The following is a 25,156-nucleotide window of genomic DNA, read 5'->3' as shown; positions in this document are numbered from 1 at the left end:
TATTCTTATTACCTAATGCCCTTTATACAACAGGATGCAGTCACAAATGTGTAAATCCTTGGTTTTACAGTTCATAAGATACTGTGACCGGCCATATGGCTTTCAGTTCGATGACATGTAGTCAGTCAATACATCGACTCCCGTTGCCGTTACTTTCAGGGACATTAGATCGGAGTCTATCTCTTAATCCAGGCGTTTCTTTTTTGTTTTACTGATTAAGGCTTTTTGCTAAACACAGTCTCAGGGTTTCTTCCAAAAAATTCAGTCTTGGGATAGTGGGTCAATAATATATATCAGGGATGCATATAACCACTCGCCCGGGGCGAGTGGTTCATCGGTGCGGGCGAGTATTTAATATTACACCGAAGCTAAGTAAATTATTTCTATGTGTGGGCTAGTAGCTATTTTTCTTGGGCTAGTAAAATTTTGTTGCTTATTTGCATCCCTTATATATATAATTCATATATTCTTCAATGTTTTTAAGATAGATAGCCTATTCAGTGAAATTCAAAAATATGTTTACAGTGACGTGGAATCGAAGTGGAGCCTTCCATTATGTGAGGAAATGTTTTACTGATTCAACCATTACTGATTATTGGGCCTGTCTCAAATTCAATTTCTGAAATAGTTACAAGTGTGTTAATACAAATTGAGATAACCTTCGGAAAAACAGTTACCTTAATTAATGTTTACTGACTTAAGTTCCACTACGTGGCTTGGAATCGAACCTTCTGCCTTGCATATTGGAAGTATTACTCTCACGTATCTGATAGAAGTAGGTTTCTTTCAGACGTATTGGGAGGCACTGACCTGCCGGAGCTCAGAGAGTGCCCCGCCGGAGGAGACCAAAGTAATATGTCTATAATATAATAATAAATAGAATAGTACTGTGTGAAAATAATATATGCCCCTCCAAATACTAAGTGTGCCCTCATTTTTTTTCTGAAACATTAGATAGAAGCTTTGATAATCATTTTGTAGTAAAGTTTCATCTCCGCTAACAATAGGATTTAAATTTGAGCGTTCAGTGTCTCAAAACTTAGATATGAATGCTTGAGTAGCCTAAGACCTAGCCCTACAAGCGAAAAAAAAAAAAAAAAATCGTGTATTATCAGGCATCATATGGAAGAAAGTCTTCAATATTACAGTTTAGGTAATCATTATGTAAAACCTATTTGTGTGACCAAGTTTTTTTTCCCTTTCTGTCACGCGGGAAAAAAAGACAAAAACGACAAATATGTAACTTATTCATCCCATACATCAAGGAGGAAAAAATGGTAAGAAAAAAAAATCGTAGTGATGCGTTAGATCATGGTACAGCTAGAGACATCTATCGCTGTTACACAAAAGCTGCTGAGAGATTGTATTTCTTGCCGCATGCATAAACAGCTGGTGCACGCAATCTGAGCACACGAGAAGTGCATTGAAAACACGTGAGTTGCTATCAGTACCAGATCAGGTCTCAAGAAAGATTTCTGAACGCAAATTACGCTGCATTTAAAGTAGCTTCGCTATTCTTCAGCTGGAAAGAAAACATAGTAAACTCAGTAACAACAGATATCATTTATTGCATAAAGAGAAACATTCATCTGAACGTGATATTGTTACAAATTCACATTTTCACTAATTTGTAAATGAAAAAAAAAATCAGACTATGAGCTTGTTTTTTTTTGTTACAAAATAAAATTAATTATTTTATATTCTATAGAATAGCATTTGATAACATCTTCAAGTGTCTTTTTGACTTTTTTTTTAAAAAAAAGGAAAATCGATTTTATATTTAAAAAATTGTAATGAGTTCACATTTATCTTAGCAAAAAGCATTTTCTATGTGTTATACACTGGTCATTGCCGCTTTAGTTCTGCCGTACAGAGCGTCGTTGATTGGGTCGAAGTCTGATAGCTTGTGGCTGGGGACGAGCCTAGCCAGCCAGCCAGCCCGTTTCGTTAAAACCCTACGATCTTCATGTTCAGTACATGATGCAGACTCGCATCCTGCACTATCTCACTTCGATTCATTTCCTCACTTGAGCCGCCTACTCACGTCACGACAATTTCGTCACAGCCCAAGGCTTTCGGGTCATGATGCCCGAGCAAAACCGAACTGAGCTTGCTGGGGACTCAGCGTCCCACAAGCCGAACTTAGTCGACGCTTAACGAGTATATCCGAAGTATTACTTTGTTTCCGAGGACAGGCGAAACAAAACGAATACGTCGAGGACGTATCGAGCCAGGCCAAAGGGAACTAGACTAGGCCGAGGTGACCATACCTTACCAAACCCAACCAAACCATACCCTACCGAATGAAGCTGTAGGAAGCTAGTTTGCACCGAGCATAGCTAAAAAAACTCACAACGAATGTTGGCGGAAACAACCGACTATACTTCGTGGTAAGGCCGGGCCGTGCCAAACCGGGCAAAGAAATGAAGAGTTGCGCGGTGGTGTTGGTGTAGCGATAGCGGTTCTAGGGTTAGTTCAGTGCTTCAAATGTGCGACTGTATGGCGTTCTTGAAAGACGGCGATTTGACGTTGTGCGTCCGTCCGCGCACGGCAATGGCTACTGGTTAGGAAAACAGCAATGTGGTGTGACGCCCAGGTGAGTTAAAACCTTTATCTATGTATTTCTTTAAAATTTGACAGAAAACAAAATACTTTTATGTCAAAACTTAAGTAGTACAAGGACCATTCATGGTATCGCGAAGGGCTAAGTTCACAACAAAGTACTGAGGTTTCCTTGTGAGAAAATTGCTTTAATAAACGTAAATCAGACGTTTTTCTTTTATTATCTTTGTAATTGTGGATTGAATCAGCTTTTAAAGCTTAATTTGAAAGATGTCAAGCGAAACTTTTGTCGTAATTCAACTCAGAGATACTGGCGGCGATGAATACATGGGGCTGCCGATGGATTCTCGAGCCTGCCGTGGTTTTGTACTCAGCAATTGAGTCAGGCTTTGGCAAAGGTATTGCTTTAAAAGAAGAGTAACAAATGATATATCTTATTAAAAAATGAGTGAATGGTTCCTGTACAACTTTAGGGATGTTAATATGTTTTCTTTGTATTTTGTTTTTCCTACTTTGTTTTATATGACATAAGCTGTAGTTACCTTGTTCACTTGCATATGTAGATATCTTTTTGAAGAGTACATTTAATTTTTTTGTAGTATTTTGCTTTTGAGAACTGTAACCGTGTTCGAACGCATAATTGCATGGCTAGTTTTAGAGGGTATGATTGTATCTAAACAAGAGAAAGGTTTGTGAGTTTTGGAGCAGTTAAGAGTGATTTTATTGTATTTTTTTTAAAGCATTTGTTTCGGAAAAATGTGTGTTATACAAGATTATTTCGTACATCTTACATCACGTGTTGATTTGTAAATAAAATGCATAATTTTCGTTTCGATGTTTATGACACCTGAAGTACCGCGCGAAAGGATCTCGGTTGTCTTTTGAAGCATTGCCGAGTGAGGCAATCATTTTGAATTTGAGCGGGGTTTGCGAGTGGGGGAGGGGCCGTAGCGATGCACATTCCACTTCCCCCTGCACCTAGCCACGGGGGAGTATCTTTTATCACATCCCCTCCTTTCTATTTGGTACACCGCTTGAGCCGAACTTCATCCAGCAGCAGGCAGCTTCCCCTGTTGTCATGGAAACGTTCAGAGACGCGGAAAAAGACTCTCCGAATCTCAACAAAAGTTTCACACGGGGCTTTGACGCAACCTTCAGTTCATACACGTGCGTGAGTGCATATACATGTAGAAATTACCTACACAGTAATTACAATATGCTAAATTTATTTAAGGTAATTTCGTTTTACCTTACAATTTCAATTCAAGATACAATTTAAGTATACGTGCTGTATAGAAATTGTCTAATAAACCTGATTTCTTCCCATGTTTTGGCAACGTTATAAATTGGATTTCGTATTAAGATTTATTTTTTCGGGGGGGGGGGTAGGGGAAACAAGTGTACTGCTTTCGATTTCCGGTCCAAGTGTTGTATGTTTCGGACGCGTTTACCAAATATATGTATATAGGACCAACGTGGCTCAGTGATAGGGATATCATCTCTGGTGTTTGAATGTTGCGCGTTCCACCCTAGTTACACGATTTTCAGTTTGATTGTTGATTTACACGTGTATCCGAGCTATTATTGCTACTTCATAATATTTCTTGTCCATTTGTATTCCTTGGATTTACATAAAAGAGATTAGCGTTTTAGCAAGGAAGTCGTCTTCGTGGTAGAGCTTCTTCGTGGCTGAGTGATTAGCGTACGCGCCTTTGGCGTGGGAGACCCGGGTTCGATTTCCGACGGGAGTTCATGCGATTCGGATTCCACGTTAATTAGTATGTCCACGTCTCATATAGACTCGCTGCTGAAAGGGACATTAAACTCAGTGAGATCATATCATCTTCGTGATTAATGTTTCGTTTCGTAAAATAAATAAATAATAATGGATTATCTTGGATTGGTCTAGTAATAACCAGTTGGTCAAGTAATTACCACATGTGTGGTCTTTGGTTCGTTTCGCAGTTCTCTCTTTCAATCCCATTAAGCCATGGCTCGAGTGATTGTCTTTGCTTTAGATACGTCTGCAATGCCGAGGTTATGATGGAAAGTCCCTAGTGTTTGCGTGAGCTTCAGCTCACACCGAAATCCAGTACAATTTGGCGGGTCACATTTAATTTCAAATAACTGATCTTTTCTCCCTGAGATAAAATTTGGGTTTCAAATCAAGAACCGCGTCGTAGGTCCTGGCTCATGTACTGACTAAGTAATGAAACATTAAATGTCAGCATTATACTTAAACATTACTTTTTTCATATTCCTGTCCGCGTATTGAGTGCTGTGGCGATGCTAGGAGGGCACAATACCCCCCCCCCCCTGTGGCTACGTCGGCCCCTCCAAGACATGTTTCACTGTAATGTGGATCAGTAATACAAAGCTATCCTTTTCAGTGTACAAAAATATCTGCCCTTCCAAGAAACTATCTTTGGGGCTTGCGGTAGCTCACTGGTAAAGCCTTCACCTCTGGTGTATGGGATCCCTGGTTCTATCCCAGCTCGCGCCAAGTGAACTTTGTGGTGGACAAACACTGTATGCGTAGATTTTCTCGGGGTTCTCCCGTTACCTCCCACTTTCTTCATTCCACCGTTTCATTCATTTCTCATCATCACCGTCTTCTTTAGCCTAGTTGGCATAACCGTGGGACGTAAAACTTAAAGATTCTCCTCCAATTCTTCCATCATTATTCACTTGCCTTGATCACCCGTCCTCCCTTACCCTAAAGGACAAATCATAGGACGTTAAACTGAAATATTTCATTTCATTTTTATTTCCAAACTATCTTTGCCCCTTCGTGTGTCTCCCCAAGTAATTAAAGCTGGCGTCGTTACTGATTGGGTGAATGTATAAAATCATGTCATGATTGCATTTTTGTGTGAAACGTACGAGTGGCAGTCGTGTTTCGTTAATAATAATAATAATATAAATAATAATAATAATAATAATAATAATAATGAGATCCTGGGATTGTTTTTCTCTCAGAAAATATGAAGCATTAACCTATTGATTTAATTTTGCGCACCCTCTCCAACACTGACATTATACGAGATTGTATGTGATTTATCGTAATGTACGAATCAGTGTTTACTCAGCAGGGATTGAACCTGGTATCAAGCACTTAGAAAGAAAACAGAGCACATATTCGCAGACAGTTGTCAGTTACCTGTCGAACGCATATGAACCTCTTTAGTGGCATTTATACTTCTTCACAACATCCTTTTATCGTTTTTGTGTTTTTCACTGAGGTTACATGAGACATGGGTCAAACTACAACTTGACGTGGGTTCTGAGCCGCACAGCATCCAACCGGTAATCGAACCCGGCGTTGCCGCGCTGAAGTCGCGTACGCTAACCACATAGCCAAAGAACATTAGGGTCTTGAATTTGTGGCAATATATATATTTCACTGTTCTTTCCGTTATTTATTGGATATTGTTGTTGTTAAACTTTTTGTCAACATGTCACATAAGGCCAAGTAGCTAACCTGTAGATTCATTGCATGGTCTCAGATTTTATCATTTTCAGAACGTGAGCGAGTGCGAGAGACCTCTTGCATCAGAAGTGAGCGCTTAGCCACTCGGTGGAACTTCTGCAATAAAGGCAACAGCAGTTAGCCACGTATTACCTGAATGCAAAGGAGCTTTGAGTACAGTGGAGTATGAATCCTGTTATGTATTGACTTTGCTATTTTATGCAGAAATATGGGACATACCTGTGACGCGTCTTCTTTTAAACCATTTGACGACTCTTGGCTCAATTTTACATGATGGTCAAGATTTGTTTTTAAAAAATCGGTTAACCACGAAAGAAATCACTGGAAAACACGTCTCGGAACGATGTTTGTCTCCAAAAAAATCCGCGTGGTGGGAGCTGTGATCGAACCAGGAACTCAGATGCAACTGAGGTGAGCAAACCACCATTGAGCCACCACAGTCCGCCCCATACATCTCCCGTAGAAGCAAATGGAGTGAAGTGCCTAGACGTACGCAAAAAACTTGTATATCTGGTAGGGCAGTATTTTTAACGGGAAGTTTCTTCGTTAAGCTCAGGGGGGTCTTTTTGGTTTCTTGAATTATAAAAAAAATAAGTGTCCCTTTCAGCACCGAGGCTGTACGAGATGTGGGCGTGGGCCTACAGCTTAACGCAATGTCCAAACCATATGAGCTCTCACCTGGAATCAAATCCAGGTTTTCCGCACCAAAGGCTGCGTGAGCCGAAAAAAGCCTTAAGGGTCAAGGACAGCTAAATAATAGCACTGAATATTAGGGCGCCGACAGTGCGGGGTCCGGCGTTATTTGCAAATATTATCAGTTAAAATATCTTTTAAAAGCGCGCGCGCGCACACACACAAAAGTGAACAATACAGAACGGAGCTCCATCTTACCCAAAAATTACGTTTCTGTTGTTCATATTTTAAACGGTTCGACTGATAACCAGATTTTGCAAGCGAATAAAAGGAAATCCTTGATAAGTTTGAACGCAGAGATTATTATTATTATTATTATTTTAATTTTAAGGGAACCCGTCTAGTAATTACCGAATACTATGCTTTTTTTTTTTTTTTTTTTTTTTTTTGACAAGTTCTGTCACGATATTCACTTGAAGATTCATAGGGAGTAAAGTGAGAGTCATGTTTCATACCGTTGTGTAGTACTGATTGAGAGACCATTTTTACGAGTCGTCCTAACCTCGCCAAGGTTTCAGTATGACAAATACAAAGTTTTGAGAGTTCCTTTTCAGCAGCGATGCTATGAGATGTTGACCTACAGTTGAAACGGGATCCGAACCACTGGAATACGTGCAGGTTTCAAGGTTCTTCCACCGGAAACAAAACCGGAGTCTTTGTACCCAAGACGCTAGGCTAGTAGATAGGACCTATGCAGAGAATAGGAGTCAAATTTATTTTATCAGAGACAGCAACAATTTAATTTTTTTAAAATTATTAATTTGAAGGAGCTTGGGAGAGTTTCATGTTTTGTAAGCTAATTTCTTTGTACACTTTTCACGTTGGATTTTCGAAAGAAAAGAACTTATCATGCATACGCTGCTGCGTTAAGTTAGTTGTTCATTCATCTATACTTAGGAAATTTTGTAGTCGCTTTATCAAAGAACAAGGATCGTAAGGATAACATTGTATCAACACTCTAGCAAACATTGTGGCGTAGTCACTAATGCTCTCGCCTTTGGTGCGAGCGGTCCCGGGTTCGATTCCCGGGGACACTCTGTCAAAAAAACTGTAACATCTTTTCTAGGCAAGCCATCTTGAGTGAGGTTTTCCTCATTCACACCAGGCAAATGCTGGAATGGTACTACTCCCTTTCCTTTCATCGGATAGTGTGCTCGCCAAGGGACGTCATCCCTCATATACGTGACAGGTTAAATGGCCTTAGATGTCGACAGCACACAAATCTAATTCGTAATATCTGTATTTTAATAGTTTGTATATAGACTATTTCACGGTTGTTTATTGCGAGTATTATAAGTTTGTAATAGACCCGGGTTGCAAGTGTGTAAAATTAAAAAAATTCAGATCTCTCTGTCAAAAACAATATAGGCCTGCTTCAGATCCTTTTCGGTTGACAGTAACTGATAGAGCAGATTTTGTATTAACTCTTCTGTCCAGTGTTTGATTGTTGCCAACTAGCTCATGAAAGTTAACATATTGTGCTTTCCATTGTCGCAATCTAAGATGGGTGGGGGTAATGGTAAAAGATAAACAGGGGTGTTAATTCGAAATCAGGGGAAAAGGTTTTTGGCTGAGCCTTAAAAAATGGGAGATAACATTCATATTTGGAAGAATAGTGAATATAATCAGCTGTGAAGAATAATATAGCCTACATGTATTTTAAAAAGAAGAGATAATGAGAATGGAAAGTCAATAGAATCATTGTTGTAATAAGCCAATTATAGGACAACAATTTTTTTCTTTATGTGCTGATTATGTGTGATGTAGGTTTGTATATGTGTGCGTGCGATGAGTGTTTGTTTAGACCAAACAATCATTTATTTGAGATAACACGTTTGGAGTTTGTATTTAAAACATACGAAGTGCAAATACGCTCATTTACACAGACTTGAAAACAACTAACCTTGCACTTTATTTATGTTGGCCAAGTGGTGGGGTTGGAGTAATGTTGTAGGAAAAAGAGGAGGGGAAGTCACTTTATGAATGAACCGTTTTGTTTACCTTGTTCGAGTCATTTAAAAAAAGAACTAGTTTTTCACAGAGCCCAAGCCAGTGATAAATCTTTCCTCCGTGGAATGACTTCACTTGATCTCGGAAGATCGTCAGTCACGCTCACGTCTCGTCTCTTCCCCCTTCCCTTTCTGTTTCATCTGTTGGACTCTGATCCCTTTGTATCTTCCTCGTGCCCCTGTTGGAATTCACTCCGCCCCTTGTAGTAGTTGTACAGAGCAGACAATTGTTTGTATGTGTGTGGAAGAGTGGGAACTGGAGTACCCAAATGTGACTGGTCTTGGGAGAGGGAGAAAAGGGTACCGTCTCTATAGATAATCGATTGTCTTCAGCGGGATATATATATATATACTTTTTTTCGTGTACCTGTGGAAGGACAAGGTCGTTTCTGTTTATGTCAGTGACCCATCGCATTCCCCTCCTCCCCCCAGTTGTGTCATCTGATGCTCACTGTAGGTGGATTCATGCCAAGGTCGTTGATGTAATCGGATTTGTATCAGGGAATTAATTTTCTTTTGTCTTCGATACATTAGTTTGACTCATCGTTTCTTTTTCCTCGTAAAAGGAACTGGAATTAGTTTCTTTGAAACTACCTTTTTTTTTCTATGTGAAGAATTTACACATCACGAAGTTAGCCGGAGAAATAGTAATTGACATGTGCTAGTGAAGATTTGTATAGTGAAGTTAGTAAAGTCGTAAATAATCAATTCGAATTTACATCGTTGCCATATTTATATTTGCAAAAAGAAAATCAATTTTATATTCCAAAATGATGCCAAAATTGAGATTATATAATAATTGATGGAATAAAAATGTGGGAGTAAACGCGAGAACGCAGGGACATGATACTCACCAAACGCTCTCGCATGGTTTGGCTTAAGATCAAACAAGAGGTGAGCGCTCCATCACCGAACTACCGTGTCTTCCTCTTCTGTTTCTCAATTTATTTATTTATTTATACATATTTCTAAACATCATCGGCATCTATGATCTGAACTCAGTCACATATTGAGGAATCATGACGTTTCTCGGCGAGCACATTTCCCAGGGAAGGGGAATACAAAGAAGGGGCTTACGACATATATGCTACGTACCATCTCTGCATTTGCCTGGTGCGTGTTAGGATGACCAGAAAAAACTCTCAAGACGGCTGTCTTTAAAAGCTGTTGGACCTTTTCGATCGAGTGCCCACACTGGAAATCGAACTTCGTTTTATTTTTCAAGCTATCTTTTTCGTTTCAGCTCTCTAATTTCTTTCTGATTTTAATGTACCATTTACAACAAAAAAAAAAAAAAAAAAAAAAAAAAAACCCTCGTCCTAGCTGTGCTTTACGAAAACTTGCTCTCGAACGGAAGGTTCGTAAGTACAGAGTAATTGTTTGAATTTTCTTAACGGTCTTTTTTTTTTTTTTTTTTTTTTTTTTTTTTTTTTTTTTGAAGTACCGCAAGGTTCTGAAACATGGATATTTGGATAGGGCACATACAAGTTCCTAAGTGAAGTCTTGACCCGACTACGGTAGGTTCTATAGTTTTGGAGCTATGGACCTTTAAAGTTATTTTTTTCATGTTTTCGGCAGCCTATACTCTGAAATGACGGATTTCTGCACCCAGGTTGGTCTATACTTTTTGTCTTATCTTGGTGTCAGGAATTGCCTCCCAAACGTTGTCGATGTTGTTTTCAAACACTCTGTATTTTCCTCTCGTATCTCGTTTACAAAATTATTTGTCTGTCTCTTTCTCTGGCAGCCCTGGTTCTAACGGGGAGCTCCTTCGTGTCTAGGCGGTTATAGTACTCGCGCCGAGTCGTGAAGCTTGACCTAGATCTACCGATTTCACCACCCAATAGAAAGCGAGGGTGTATTCCAGTCGTCAACCCCCACTCATCAAATTTTGTCAGTGTCTTCTCTCGCACTGCACGGAAAACATCTTCCGAGAGGACAGTGTTGTCGGATTGGCGTCAAGTTCCGTTTTGTTAATTCTTTTTTGTTGCGTTATATTTTCTTTGTTACTATTTGTGCTATTGTTACCATTTTAGAATAGTTGTTACAGTATTTATTGTTGTGTAGTGTTATTATTAGCAATTTTTAAATGCCTTTTTTATATACTCGTTTACTATGTCTTCAAAGTTTGGCAACATTGTTGGTGAATTTCAGCTGTCCGACGTTTCCCCAAGTGTGCGCTCGGGAAGCGGCTCCACGAATTGTACCGAAGTTTTCCGAAGTGTTGGAGCTCAAGCAAAATATATCTATGATTGGTTTAGAGCCCAAGCTTCACGACTCGGCGCGAGTACTATAGCGTACTCGCCTTTGGCGTATAAGACCGGGTTCGATTCCTGGTGGAAGCTAGTGTGGGTCGGATTCCACGTTAATCAGTAGGTCCACGTCTCATATAACCTTGCTGCTTGAACGGGACGCTAAACTCAAAATCAGCTCAACCTAGTTCTAATGATTCTGTCAAAATAAAAGTGAGGGTAGTCCTGTCGTATTGAGCAGTTAATAAGCAGATTGAGTTACTGATTAATAATATACAGGACTTGTGACTTTTAACATTCTAAAGGTTAAGAAAAATAAATACATGAAGTGCCCCTCCGTTAAGTAAGAAAAGTTGATAAAAATGTATAACTTCCAACTTGAATAAAAATAATACAAAAAGAAGTTTTTGTTTATATCTTGGACGTGCTGCTGTTATCGTTTTATGAATGAGAATGTCAGAGAAAAAAAGAAAAAAAAAATGAGGTATAGAGTTTTTCATGGCATGATATTGTTGCCAAAGGGAAATGTTATTTGTTAAGCACGTGAAACTTGTAGTGATGAATGAATGAATATTTTTTTCTTTTTTTTAAGAAAAGTTTTTATTTATTTTAACGCGGGAATGTAAATGTTTATGTGCATCAAACAACTTCCTCCTTCCACGTGTCCTCGTAGTTTTTTTTTTTTTTCTGTTTTAAACCCAGCAGCTTTATTTATAATGTGCACGAAATGACTTTTTAACTTAACGGAAAATATAAGTGAAACCAGTGCAATCAATGGAATTCGATTTTTTAAGCCAGTGGTTCTCAACCTATCACGACTCCCATTTTATCACATCCTGTTGCCAGCGACCCCCCTTATTTCTGGTTTGTAAGAAGCTTGTGTGGGATTTTTAATATACCTATTGCGGAGATCTCACGATATCTATCTACTTCTATAAATCGTAGTAGAACCCATTTCTCCTTTTGTATATAGTGGATATACAGTAACTTCCCTAAAAGCAAGTGGATTAAAACCAAATTTGATCAGTTCATTCATATTACAAATACTGAATCTGATCCGTCATACGGTTTCAAATTGGAGGCCGTTTTAAAATTTTAAAACTTCGTAACTCCCGTAATTTCGGGTCACATAAAGAAAAAAAATGTTGAAAATGTGTAGTAGACCTATTTTTTGTTGTTTTTAACAGTATGTATAATAATAAAAATAAACCTATTAGAATACAATTCAAAATAATATATATAAATATTTTCCGGTATTAGATTCTACATATTTTTCTCTCTTCCGCTTATCTTCGCGACCCCCAGGTTGAGAAACCTTATTTTGAGCTATAGTATTATAAATGTTGAATCCGTAAGTTGTTCCGCTCCTCTTTCCTCCCCCCGATTCCGTTACTACTTAAAAAGTCTTAAGTTTCGTTCTTTTTTCTGTATTATGCTGAAGCTGATCATTACACTAGTGGGCGGGGACAGAAGTGTGTGTAATAACAAAATTATAACCTGCCATCTTGTGAATACTTACCCGCTCCTCTCCGCCCTTCTTCGACCCGCGATCCATACTTAACTTACACCTTATAAACACACTTGAGCGATCCACAAGCGTTATTATTACCCGCTGCTATGAATGAAAACATTTCGTAGTAGTAATATACGGGTGTTAAATGGCATTGCGCGCCTATCGTAATCTCAGAAGCAACATGTGCTTTTGTTTCATTAAAAAAAGAGAAAAAAGAAAGAAAAAAAACTAAAACACGTGCTGTAAATTTTTAATGCTGCCTCACAAATTGATCGTAACGGCTGTTTGTGTAAATTGTTTTCACGTATTGAATGGAATGGATCCCTTTTTAGCATGACTGTAAGACCAATCTCAGCTGTTAAACGTTTTACTATGATGCGTAACATTTGCAATTGTATGACGTGATTTTTTTTTTTTTAACTGTTGTAACGACTTTATAAATGCCGTACTCCCCCCCCGTATCCCCCCTCTCTCTGTTTGTTTAATGATTTTTAAAGAGCCGTGTTTGTTTTCGCGTAATACCAGCTGATCTGTTTATGTTCTGTGTGCGCTTGTAAATCTTTGCATCAAATCTTGGTTGACGTAATATATGTTCGTACGGCGTGCGATGGGCGTACAGGGGGGAAAAAAGAGTGACTGTTGACCCACCCACCCTTTGTCAAATTTCGACAAGAAATTAAACGTTGATTACATGCGTTTTTGTATCAAGCTATTTCTGTTAAGCTAATGTGAGGTAAGTTTATGCAGAAACGAAGTTCTCTGCTTGAATACATAGTAAGAAAGGAATATGGGGACATGGTGGATCAGTGGTAAAGCGCTCGCCCTAGTTTGGTCACAGACCAAGAGGGTTTTTGAGGAACAGTGTCGTGTCCGTGGGTTTTCTGGTTCTCCTGTTTCCTCCCACATTCTAATTCCACCGATTATTTCACAACCGGTAACTTTGGCCTAAAGAGCCTCACCGTGGGCCATTAAAATATTTCGTTACTTATTCATAGTAAGAAATTTGTAAGATAAATTTTGTCATATGTCGAATATATACTTGTACACTCGCAAATAGACTTGTAAGCACGTTTGATAGTAAGAAGTGCGATTGTTTATTGAAAGTTAGTTCGATATTCATCAGGTTTATATAAAATAACTGAAAGAACTGAGTGCTAATCCTTATTGAGTTTCCTGATGATTAGTTTAGGGCTTCACCGGGTTTGATTCTCCTTGGACTACATCCTGTAGTAGGACGAATTCTAATCGGTTTCCAACCTTAGTTTTGTGTATGTGAGAGAAAAGATACGTATTTTGTTGTACAAATTGCAAGTTTATTTATTGTGTATGCTGTAAAAATATATCGTCGTTTAGAGTAAAACATTTTTTATTATAAAATTGTTTACATAAATAAGTTGTGAGAAAGGGTACAGAATGAAGTCTTGTTTTAGTCTATTGTTACATCATGTATAAGGTACCTTTAAGTTCCTTTAAAATGAAAAAATATAAATATTAAGTTACTAGTTTGCTACTGTAACTTGTATAATATAATAGGAGAAATAGTACATGGTAATGGTCGCGTAGCATTTCTGGTCCTTAAAACATGGAACATTATATCGCAATATTTCAGTTCATTCAAAATATACCTCTGAAGCTAGGACTCAAATTTTGTCATCATCTTAAATGTTATCTGGGGGTGCGGTGAGTCAGTCATAGAGCGCTTGCTTCCGGTTCGAGAGGTCCTAGAATTGTTCCCAGGTCTTGTATGTGGAGGGTGACTGTTTAGTCATCTTGTGGTTCTCCCGTTTCCTCGCACATTATCATTTTACTGTTTCATGCTCATTCAATTTTCTTAAGTATCTGTTTCCTTTATAGTGTACAAGGCATATCCGTGGAATATAAAACTAGAAATTTCATTTCATTTAATTTTAAAACGTTAACCTTGCTTGTTCTGATCTTTCTTGCTTTTCATTGCACAATATGAACTCGGCATATGTTGTGCAGTAACAAACTGGAATGAAATCTTGTGAGTTTTACGTCCCACGCCTATACCGGCTAGGTTAAAGGAGACGGTGATGATGAGAAATGAATGAAATGAAGAAAATGGGAGAACCCCGACGAAACCCACGCACATGGTGTTTGTCCACCACAAAGTTCACTTGGCGAAGGCTGGGATCGAACCAGGGACCCATGCACCAGAGGTGAATTCTCCACCACTGATCCACAGCACCCCCTCTCTACAATAACATTTTTTTTTCATTTATTTTCAGAGGAATCCCCTCTGAATTGATTTGATTTTAGTTTAGCGTCCTTTTCAGCAGCGAGGCTATATGAGATGTGGACCTACAGTTTAATGTGGAATTCGAACCACATGAGCTCCAGTCGGGAATCGAACCCGGGTCTTCCATGCCAAAGGCACGTACGCTAACCGTTTAGTCACGAAAGAGCTCGTCAGTTGCTTCGAAATCTCAACCTACTATCTGTTCTCAGTCCCTTAATGAATATTTTCTTTTTTGGTCAGGCAGCAAATCGAAAATTAACTGTTCGTGGCAGGTGCATTAGTGACCATAATTCTGAGTTCTTGTTTAGTTGTGTAATTTATTATCAAAGGTCACAAACTGGACACGTTTAAGAATGTTAAGTACAGAGGAAAAACTGTAACAAAAGATTTGTTTATATTTCTTTTTCATAACTGTTCCTTTATCAAAGATAAATTTTATGATATTTTGACATATTCGTGATTAGCTATAGTACACAAGAAGCTACGTTACTATTGTCTGGAAATGTATTTTTCTGAACAGTTCTCATCCATTCTTCTATTTCACAGATAGCCGTGAAAAAGAGAGAATCTTCCTGCCCTCTCAGTGTTCATTTTTTTTTTTAAATTCCTCCAATGGATAATAATACTCCTTAAATACACATTGAGGTTGTGAATTAAGTCCCTCTCCTTCTCCCCTCCCCTTGCAGCTCCGAAAGCAGTCACCTGTTGCCCTGTAGTGTTTGGTGTGTGTCCCCGCCTCGTTCATTTGCCTTAATACTTAAGGGCGTGGCGTCGGTTCTTCTTGTCGGTAGCATCGTGCAGGTTGCTGTAATTGCATTTTATGGGATGGGGATGGCTAAGGTGGAAGGGGGGTAATGCAATTCATTCAACACTGCAACCTTGAATTTCTTTCCTCTTCCGCTTGCATTTAAATGCACTTGACTCTCGTTAGGCGAAAATCAGATTTAATTTTTTGTCTATTGGTAGTGATGATTGTTTAGACTGTTTAGTAAGAGGAAAGCTAAATAGGTAGCTTATTCGGAACTTACTGTTCCCAGTGGCGGATCTACCCCAAGGCCGGGAGGGGGGGAGTATTTTGGGGTTAAAAATTATTGAAGCTATTTTTGAAAATCTATAGTAAACTCAGGATATACCTATTATAACCCTATATATATGGGTTCTGGCTGCCCCCCCCCCCCCATCTTCAGTCTTTACCTTCTAGATTGCTTATTCGGTTCTTGAAGTGGTGATTTTATTAGATCAACTATGTGGTAGATAACATATCCCTTTCAACACGGCGACAGTCCTGGCTTCGTTGAGAATACTACTTTTCTTTCTTCTTGTACGCGCCAAAATTGACCTATTACAAACCAAAACAACTGCAAATCGTTGAATGAAACTTACACAATCACTGCATGTTGTTTCGATGCACAAAAGTAATAGGGAACACTTCTACATCAATTTTAATCAACTCACACGATTAGGTTTCCCCCGTGTTGAAAGGGATAAAATGGTCCTGGGTTTTCTTAAGCTTTCCGTGTAATTTTTACATTATGCGTATTTTAACTTAAATGAAGTAATAATGGGACAATTTCTTTTTCTTTTCTTTTCTTTTTTTTTTAAGGACCCTTGCGATACAATTCCGTACCCAGAAGTAGTAGTCATAAATTGGTATTTTTAAAAGAGATGATACCGATTACCGTATTTTTTAACTTCGGATGAATACTGGTTTGGTACTTAATAGATTGCTGTGGAACAAAAAACCGGTATGTTTTAAGCGTTTATGTCTACAACGTTGAAATATCGCGAATTCTTAACGCAGATATAGAATGATATTTGTTCGTGTATTGTGGGGCCGCGGTGGCTCAGTGGTAGAGCGTTCACCTCTGGTGCTTGGGGTCCCGGGTTCGATCCCAGCCCCCGCCAAGTGAACCTTGTGGTGGACAAATACCGTGTGCGTGGGTTTTCTCGGGGTTCTCCCGTTTCTTCCCACTTTCTTCATTCCACCATTGCATTCATCACTCATCATCACCGTCTCCTTTAGCCTAACCGGCATAACCGTGGGACGTAAAACTTAAAGATTTCATTTCATTTTTTTGTTCGTGTATTTAAGTTTAGGGTTCCTTTTCACTAGCGAGGCTATATGAGACGCTGTCCTAGAATTTGAGGTGAAACTCCGAATCACCGTAATGCTTTCAGTGCTCTTCTGTCGGGAATCAAAACCTGGAGCACGTGCACTAAAGACCCAGCCATTAACTACTACACCGCGCTTTAACCAGTATCAGCGAGAAGGGCTAGGTCTAGCAACTTTACATTGGTATCTAGTTACAACAAGTTATTTATGTAACGGCGTATTATGGTACTTTAACAGAGTGCAAGCTTTGGCAGTGTTCAGTTCATCTGATTGGTGTATAGGCTATAGGCCTGTTAATGAATTTTGAATAGCGTGTTATGGCTAAAATGGGAAAATTAAATCCTTTGTCGTAACTAATATTAAGTATCTACATGGTATTGGCCGGCGACGCAGAAGGTCCAACTTTGATTCCCGTTTTAGGCTCATGTGTTGGTCCAGTTCGGTAGCTACTTGAAAGCTACGAAGAAGAGAGCCCAGTGATTCACTTGGTAAGTGCTCTCACCTCTGGTAGAGAGGTCCCCGGTTCGATCCCAGTCCATGTGAGTTTATGGCGAAGAACATTGTATGTGGGTTTCCTTCTCCATTCTCATTCCATCAATTATTTCATAATCGTCAGTCTTATTTAGCTTGCAGAGCATAACCAAAGTGAATTAAGAGGTTCGAACTTCACTCTGAAAAGCAAGGAATAACTGCGCAAGAAGTCTATATGCTGACCACACGTCACCTAAGCTAAGTTTTAATTCAATAGTGATGGTTTGATAGGTCTCGTGTAATATTTTTTCTGATTGTATGAACATCGGTCACCTACTCGAATGCTAACCATAAATAATTGATATTGTAGTTAAGAAAACGATTAAAATGTAATCAGTTCACGTGCAATTTTATTGCTCTAGATTACAATATCGTTTTCATGTAGTTAGTGTTGACTGTTTGTTTACCATCTTTAAAAAAAGAAAAAGAAAAAGCTTTGACAGAAGTTGCAGCGTTGCCAAAGTCGTGAATCGAAGCTGCTATAGATAGCGCGCTCTGAGGCAACTAGCATCACTCAACCAGCGTCGCCACTTTCCCGACGCTGTGCGGAGAGGCGTCGGCGGGCCAGTTTGGCGCCATATCGCAGCGTTACTTAACAACGTACCTCTAGCGACGAACATTGAAAGCACTATCTTATGTACGAACTTATTTACATATAGTATTCAAATTTTTGAAAGGCGCTAAGTTTTAATCTGCAAGTTCGGTAAGGGAAAATTAGGATATCAAATTTCGGTTTTAAGTTGGAATCCCGAAAAAAAAAAAAAAAACGCAATGTGTTTAAATATTAATACGCTCAAAGTTCAGGAGTCTCCCATCAGGAATCGAACCTGGATTATGTCGAGTTGAAAATGTCACCTGTAGCACCAAAATATGTACAATGTAGTTCTATAACTTAGCGTGGAATCAGAAGTGTATGCATTCCGGCCGGGAATCGAACTCAGGTCGAGCACATCGAAGGAGAAAGCACTGACCATTTAACTATGAAGGAGTTAGCATTCATATTTCGATATGAAGCTTCGATTTCAAACCAAGTCAGCTCATGGTAGGAAACACTATGAGGTCACTCGTTTTCCTGTTTCGTCCCACCAAATTCATTGCCCCGCAGTCCAGTTGCTTCTGTCTTTTTTTTTTTTTTTTTTTTTTTTTTTTTTTTTTTTAGCGTACAGAACACATCCAAGGGATGTCAGTGCTAGAGATTTTAAGATTTCATTTTATTGAAATATTGAAAGTTACTACTGTCATCTGCTGATCTTTTTCTTGTAATATGAAGAAGAACTCATAAGAAAAGTTTATTTTAGTTAAAAAATAACTAGAGTAAGTTGTTTATCCTTTTTTGTTTCTTAAATTCAAAACTTTTGGACTGCAGCACTCATTAATTTTTAAAAACCACGTAAATTTTGTAATAGGAATCCAGAAACTATTTAATTGTTATACGTATATAGAAGTAGATTTATTACGCCGTACACAATGGAGTCTGTATACTAGTATTGTTGCGAGGACGTGTACATTTTGTGTCGCGGGGTTTCCAAAAGCATATAAGGCCTCATTGATGCAAAGAAACTTACATGAATCGAATGGAATGATACATAGTATGAAATCAGGAAACATTAAATTCAAAGAATTATTTTTTCTATTCAAGTACAATAATAACAGACTTGTTTGCACATCAAATTTCCTGACCAATAAAATAATAATAATAAATAATAATAATAATAATAAATAAAAACATGAAAGGAGTTCGTTATTTTTTTTTTTCAAGTAGAATTTTTTGCTGAAACTACTCTTGTGTGTGACTTATTTTGTATTTTTAAAAAGTATTCTTAGTTGCCTAAGGTAGGTTATTCACTGATATTTAAAGTAGGTATGGGGATCGAGGTGAAGACCTTTAAATTGTAGTGTTTGAGTCACTTTGTTCGGGCTATCCCTCGGACACGAAGATCGGATTAAAACTACGCGATAGGCCTACTCACAAATGTTTATTTCCAAAAGTTTCATTTGTTCCTCTCTTTATGTAGCCCCTATGGCAGATCTAGCCTGGGGGCCTATGACCCCATGACATTCATAATTCAAGCTATTATTTATATATATTTGAAAGTTTATAGTAATCTCATTATATATACCTACCGTAGTGTGGATTCTGGCTGTCCCCCAGTTTTCAGCTTCTAGATCCGCCTCTATCCTATCTGTAGTCCACGTAAGTGTATTCTACTGCCCACATGTTTGTAAATTGTAGTGGTGTTGCTTCTGTTCTGGAAGAGACCTAAGTTCCTACGCGAAATAGCATATAGGTTAATCAGAAATTACAGTCTTGGTGTTCGAGGGTTAAAATATCTTTAATAAAAGATTATTATCGTACTGCAACACCCCAATTAATATTAAGTATATATCGTGCTCTTGTTATTAGTAGAACAGACAGATTTTTTTTACTTTTTAAAAAGACTTCTTTCCTCTGTATCCTAAGGGAGGAAATAGACTACATTGTTTTCCTCCTATAATGTAGTCCAACAAAAATTTTAAACTAGTTTCTGCGGGGAGAAGTCGAAATTTGCGTCCGACGACCACTTGTTTTTGTTTGTCAAGAAAAAAAAAAAAAGTTGTGAAGTTTCTGTCAGCGATGCGAGAACGTAAACTTGGGAAAAGCACGTGGGTCCTACAATCATGCATCTGTATATTCGCTCTTTTCTTTCTCTCTCTTCTTCAGAGTACACACGATAAAAAAAAGTTGACAGTCAATATCGCGAAGCTGATACGGCTCAAAGTTGTTTTCTGATCGAAAGATTTACAAAATAAGCGAATTTCAACCGTACGTAGAAGTGGATAGTCTTGACGTTATGGTCTATATTCCGTTATCGTAGTCTGTGGACAGCAAACGAAACAGTGCAAGCGAAAAACAGCTCTATGTTCACTCTGCTCCCTTTAGGGTGCCTCACACCTGGCTTTTAGCCAGTTAGATAGAACTGCAGCAGCAGCGTACTCTGGGAGGAAGGAGGCAGTGTTGCCAACCACAAATATTGACATTTATACATGTAAAAAAAAGTTTTTGAAGCGCGGGAGGAAAAAAGTTTTAAAAAAATATTTACTAGTAAGTATATACTGGATAGTTAAATTTAAGCTGTGCATTGAAACCACCGTTCCAATAATAATCGGGGAGTAATAGAAGTACTTGCTCGATACGAATGAACAGTGTATTTACGGTTTAAAATTGAGATGCACCAAAATGTGACAAGTTTTTCATACAATTTCGTTTTCGAATTTGAAATCACTTGTAATTTTAATTTTTAAAATTCCAGTTTGGACGGACTTAGGAGTAGGAGGGATGGTTGCGAATTCATCGTAGTCAGAAGGTTGTTATATTTCGTATGCCCAAGAAATGTGCAAAAACGTCAATATACACGAGCTAAAGAAATATGTAACACAAGTTCCTTCTAGACACTTATCCATTAAGTTATTGAATAATCTACCTCAAACTGTTAAATTGATTAATAAATAAGTTCAAGGCAACAGTAAGAAAAATTCTATTAAATGATCCGCTTTACTCTGTCACTGAGTTTCTAAATGAAGATCATGAACAATAGTTGTAGCATAGCATAACTATAAATATTATTATTGTTATAGGCATACTTAATATCATGCATATAGAGCAATTATTTATATAATATATACTAATCATGGTAATGTTTTCTGACATTGTATTTGGTATACGGAACGCAATAAGTACAACACTATACACGTATATACGCTTGGGAGATGAAAGTTTAGCTCTGTTATGTGTTTGGAGAGGAAATGGCTGTGTAGTAGAGGAGGTCCTTGGTTCGATAACATATTATGGGAAAGATTTCTTCCGACTTTCTCATTCCGTCAGATCTTTCATCCCTTCTATTAACCAACAGTACATAGCGGTCGGACGAAAGATTGTATTTCATGGTTGTATATATATGGTCACCTCCGTCTTCGATTTCGTAGATTAGAATTTCTTAATGTCTCTAGATGTAGAAATTAAGTCAGAACACAAAACTCAATTTAAACAAGTGTACTGACGACATAGTTAAGGGAATCCCACACACTGGAGTAAAAGCAGGAAACATTAGAGAAAACAGCTTTTGATAAATTTTCTAATTGGTTGATAATTTTAGGTTTTAACTTTTTCAGCACCGAGATTATGTAAGATGATAATAGTGGTTAAAATGGGGTTCGAACCAGTACGGTTTGGATCCGAAGCAAGTATCGGAAATCTCATCTCTGATCAAACGCACGAAAAAAAAAATGGATGTTGGCCACTTCTTGATGAAGGGAATTATCAGTTTCCAGTGTTTTATGATATTTAGTAGTGTAGTAAGAATGATCATATTCTGGATAAATAATCTCTCGAAAGAAAAATGAATATTCTCGAATCAAAACCTTGTGTATTTGAATAATCCTGTTAACCGCCTACATAATCTTGCATCTCGTTAAGTAGAAATTGAGGACATAAGGCTGGCAACACTGTGAAGGAAGAAACCCAAGCAGCTGCCACGTAACTAGAAAGCAAGCAAAGCAAAGCAGCTTGTACGATTCCGTTCCCTTCGAGGAATTCTCTTGCACTGAGTTTCGTATGGACTCTACTCGATCTTTTAAAAAGACAAGGAATGAAAAACTCCAATCAGCTGATATGTCGCTTGGCGGCGCTGAGAAAAGAAAAGAAAACGGGGGTGACGTAAAGGGTCACATCACGTTGAAAGAACAGCAGTTTGTTTACGATGTGTGCTGTGACAAAAGAGCAGTGAGAAAAGCTTCGACTCATTTCGTTGCATTGCAATGCATTCCAAAGGGATTTTTAATGTTTTACTCCCATACTGTGACAGGCCACTGATACTCGGCGTGCTTAAATAGATTTAAATGCCTCAGTTTAAGTCCCATGGGAGGCGGGCGAAAATAACGTATTGTAAAACGTTGATGGTTTAATGACAGTTCCTTTCGTTTCAAATAATTTACAACTATGACAAGAAAGATTATATAATTCACACCTGATTATATAGTTTGTTTCAAATTGTTATTCCATGTTTTGACAATACGATTATTTACTGTTTATTCTTATCAACTTAACTGTTTTTGTGATGTATAGTTTTGAAGTTTTAAGAACACGCCTGTCTTTAAGTTTGCACAGAGTTTAGTCTTGGGGCTTACAGTAATTGTTCTATTAAGTTAAATTTTTCTTCTAAACAAAATTTTAGTTAGGCCGTTGCTTTCGAGATTTTTATCTCCTGACACATGGAAGGTGGTGTCCATCACAATTTTCGGAGGAAACATAGTAAAATAAAAGTCCATGTGTAAAATTGTAGCACCCACCTCCAGTGCTGCAGGTCCCTGGTTCGATCCCAGGTGATGTGATTTGTGATTTATAACACAATCCTTTCTGAGGGTTCTCGTTTTACCTTACTCTTAACTTCATAATGAGTTACTTCCATTGAACAAATTTTGAGGGGTACATCGTGTCATGTGAACAACTTTTTCTATGTTGAACCTTGATTAAGAGGATAAGATAGAGAATTTTCAAATAGTTTGACGTGAAAAGCCCTCCTGAAGATTATGTAACCTTTGACGTTTACTACATATCGTAGAATTTTGTGATTTCATAATTTGCAAGCAGAACAAAATTGGGAACATATGGATCAGTTATACAGCAGTCAATTGTTCTGTAACGGGGTCCGTGGTTCGATCCTAACCATTTGAGTTAGTGGTGGTCAACATGATGTCCGTGGGTTCTTCAGTTCCTTAATCATTCTCTCGTTTAGCCTATAGACCATACTGAAAGATTTTTATTTCAATCTCAACAAAACTGCATTAGAACAGCACACACGGAGAAAGACCAATGGACTTAATTCTTCGGTTTGCTTTAGCTTGGCTTCTAACTGAAGTTTTTACGTTTAGTATTTTAGTTAAACCAGGCACATACCATTGTGGTATATCGTATCGTGTGTAGTGGCTGTTTACATTGAACTCACGCAGTTGATTTTAGGTAATGAAAATCGTATTCGGAAGTCTCAGTTTCGATTCATGTGACGAACAGTATAAGTAATATTTTTCCATTTTTTCCCCCTCCGGAACCAGCTTCTGTTCTACCTCCCTTATAAATAAATTATTACTTCGCGCTCCTGGGTTCGGTTCCCATCCGCTCCACGGAGCAATTTGGGAATACTTCAGATAGCAGGTAACAAAAATTCCAGTCCAGCTAAAGTGAGTGAAGTAATAAAACGTTGGAAACCCTTTATCGTACATGATCTCAAGTTTGAACCAATGTTATCTGGCTAGTCAGCCTCTGGCTGTGTTAGTAGTTCGTTGAAGGCAGGCAGAGGCGTGCAGCAAATTTTCCAAAGTTAAATCCCTTCAGCTTATTTTTATACGTATGATTTATTAAATATATAAAATGTAGCATAAATTGAGTATAATTGCAGTATCCAACGATTTGCAGATTTTCCACCCATGTGTGTGTATAGAATAATTATATGTACCAATATTGTTTCCTTGGTTCCAATGGCATCACCAGAGATTCAGTTATGGGGGTGTTTAAATCTCGAGAATGTACAAAACCAGCATAGTTTATGTCGAACAGTGAATTGGTTCGTGATAAAATCTATGTAATGATAATATTGTAAATTGCCGATTGGTTATAATCACGTTATTGTTCGTAATTCTAGATTCGAATTCCGTAGTGGGGGAACTAGTTTTCATTAGCTTACGTATATAATTGTGTGTATGCAGACAAACGTATTAGCTTCAAAATACGTATTTATTGAATGATTAAAAAACAAGAAAACTAACTAAACACTGCCGTGCAAGCGTGCACCCAGAAGGTTTTGTTGCGGGGGAGGGGGCCAGTAGTACAGTACACCACGTCTATGTAGTATTCAACTTTGTCATTGTATATTCAAAAATAGGGTAAGTAATTATTAGTGAGATCTATATTCACAGAAAGAAACATGTAGATTTTTTTAAAAAGATAAAGGCCTACATCAATCATTTCTGTGTTAAACAAAGTAGTTTTATTAAGAAAATGTACAAATGTATGTCGGGTTACAATGCTTTGCGGGGGAGAAGGTTCACACCTCCGCGTATAAGTTTAGAATATTCTTCTGTGACGTAAATTATTAAAACTACCAAAACTGGCAACCAGTCAGCTCACATGGTCATTCTCACTGGAAAATGAAATGAAATCTTAAGTTTCACGTTCTATGGTTATGCCGGCTAAGCTAAAGGAGAAGGAGATGATGAGAAACGAATGAAATGGCAGAATAAAGAAAGTGGGAGAACTCCTAGAAAACCGACGCACACGGTTGTTTGTCCACCACAAAGCCCACTTGGTGCGAGCTGGGATCGAACCAAGGACCCCATGCACCAGAGGTGAACGCTGTACCATTGAGCCACCGCTGCCCCATTTCCACTAGAATAGGCATTTTTCGGAGTTTGCTCATAATGACGCAGTAGGCTATGATTTTTCTTTTAAAGTTCTAGTTTAGGGTCCCGTGGTTATACTTTGAGCCCAAAGGAAGATCGATTCACATGTCTCGGGATCGAACCAAGAGTACTTTGTAACAGCTTCGAGGACTGAACCATCGTGCTACTTTTGTAAAGAGTGTATATTAGCCGGGGTTTCTTTCTGAAACTTACAACGTCACCCTACAGGGGAATAAATAAACGCATTTTCTCATTACCTTTTTTCTTTGAACACTTAAATGAAAATGAAAGAAATAGAAAGC

At 38.2% G+C, this 25,156-nt stretch overlaps 1 protein-coding gene across 1 annotated transcript in view; it reads left to right on the top strand.

Moving 5' to 3' along the window:
- Positions 1 to 2,046: 2,046 nt before the first annotated feature.
- tara (SERTA domain-containing protein 2 taranis) overlaps positions 2,047 to 25,156 on the top strand; it is a 54,809-nt gene continuing 31,699 nt past the window's right edge. Inside the window, exon 1 of the mRNA XM_081730234.1 lies at positions 2,047 to 2,596. Coding sequence (XP_081586360.1) covers positions 2,579 to 2,596 — 18 coding nt within the window. The 5' untranslated portion in view covers positions 2,047 to 2,578. The remainder of the gene's footprint in view (positions 2,597 to 25,156) is intronic.

Source organism: Thermobia domestica, chromosome 11 (genome assembly GCF_964235325.1).
Source record: "Thermobia domestica chromosome 11, izTheDome1.hap1.1, whole genome shotgun sequence".
In the NCBI taxonomy this organism is placed as follows: domain Eukaryota; kingdom Metazoa; phylum Arthropoda; class Insecta; order Zygentoma; family Lepismatidae; genus Thermobia; species Thermobia domestica.
Note: the sequence above shows the minus strand (reverse complement) of the source record. Positions and strands in the feature narration are given on the sequence as shown.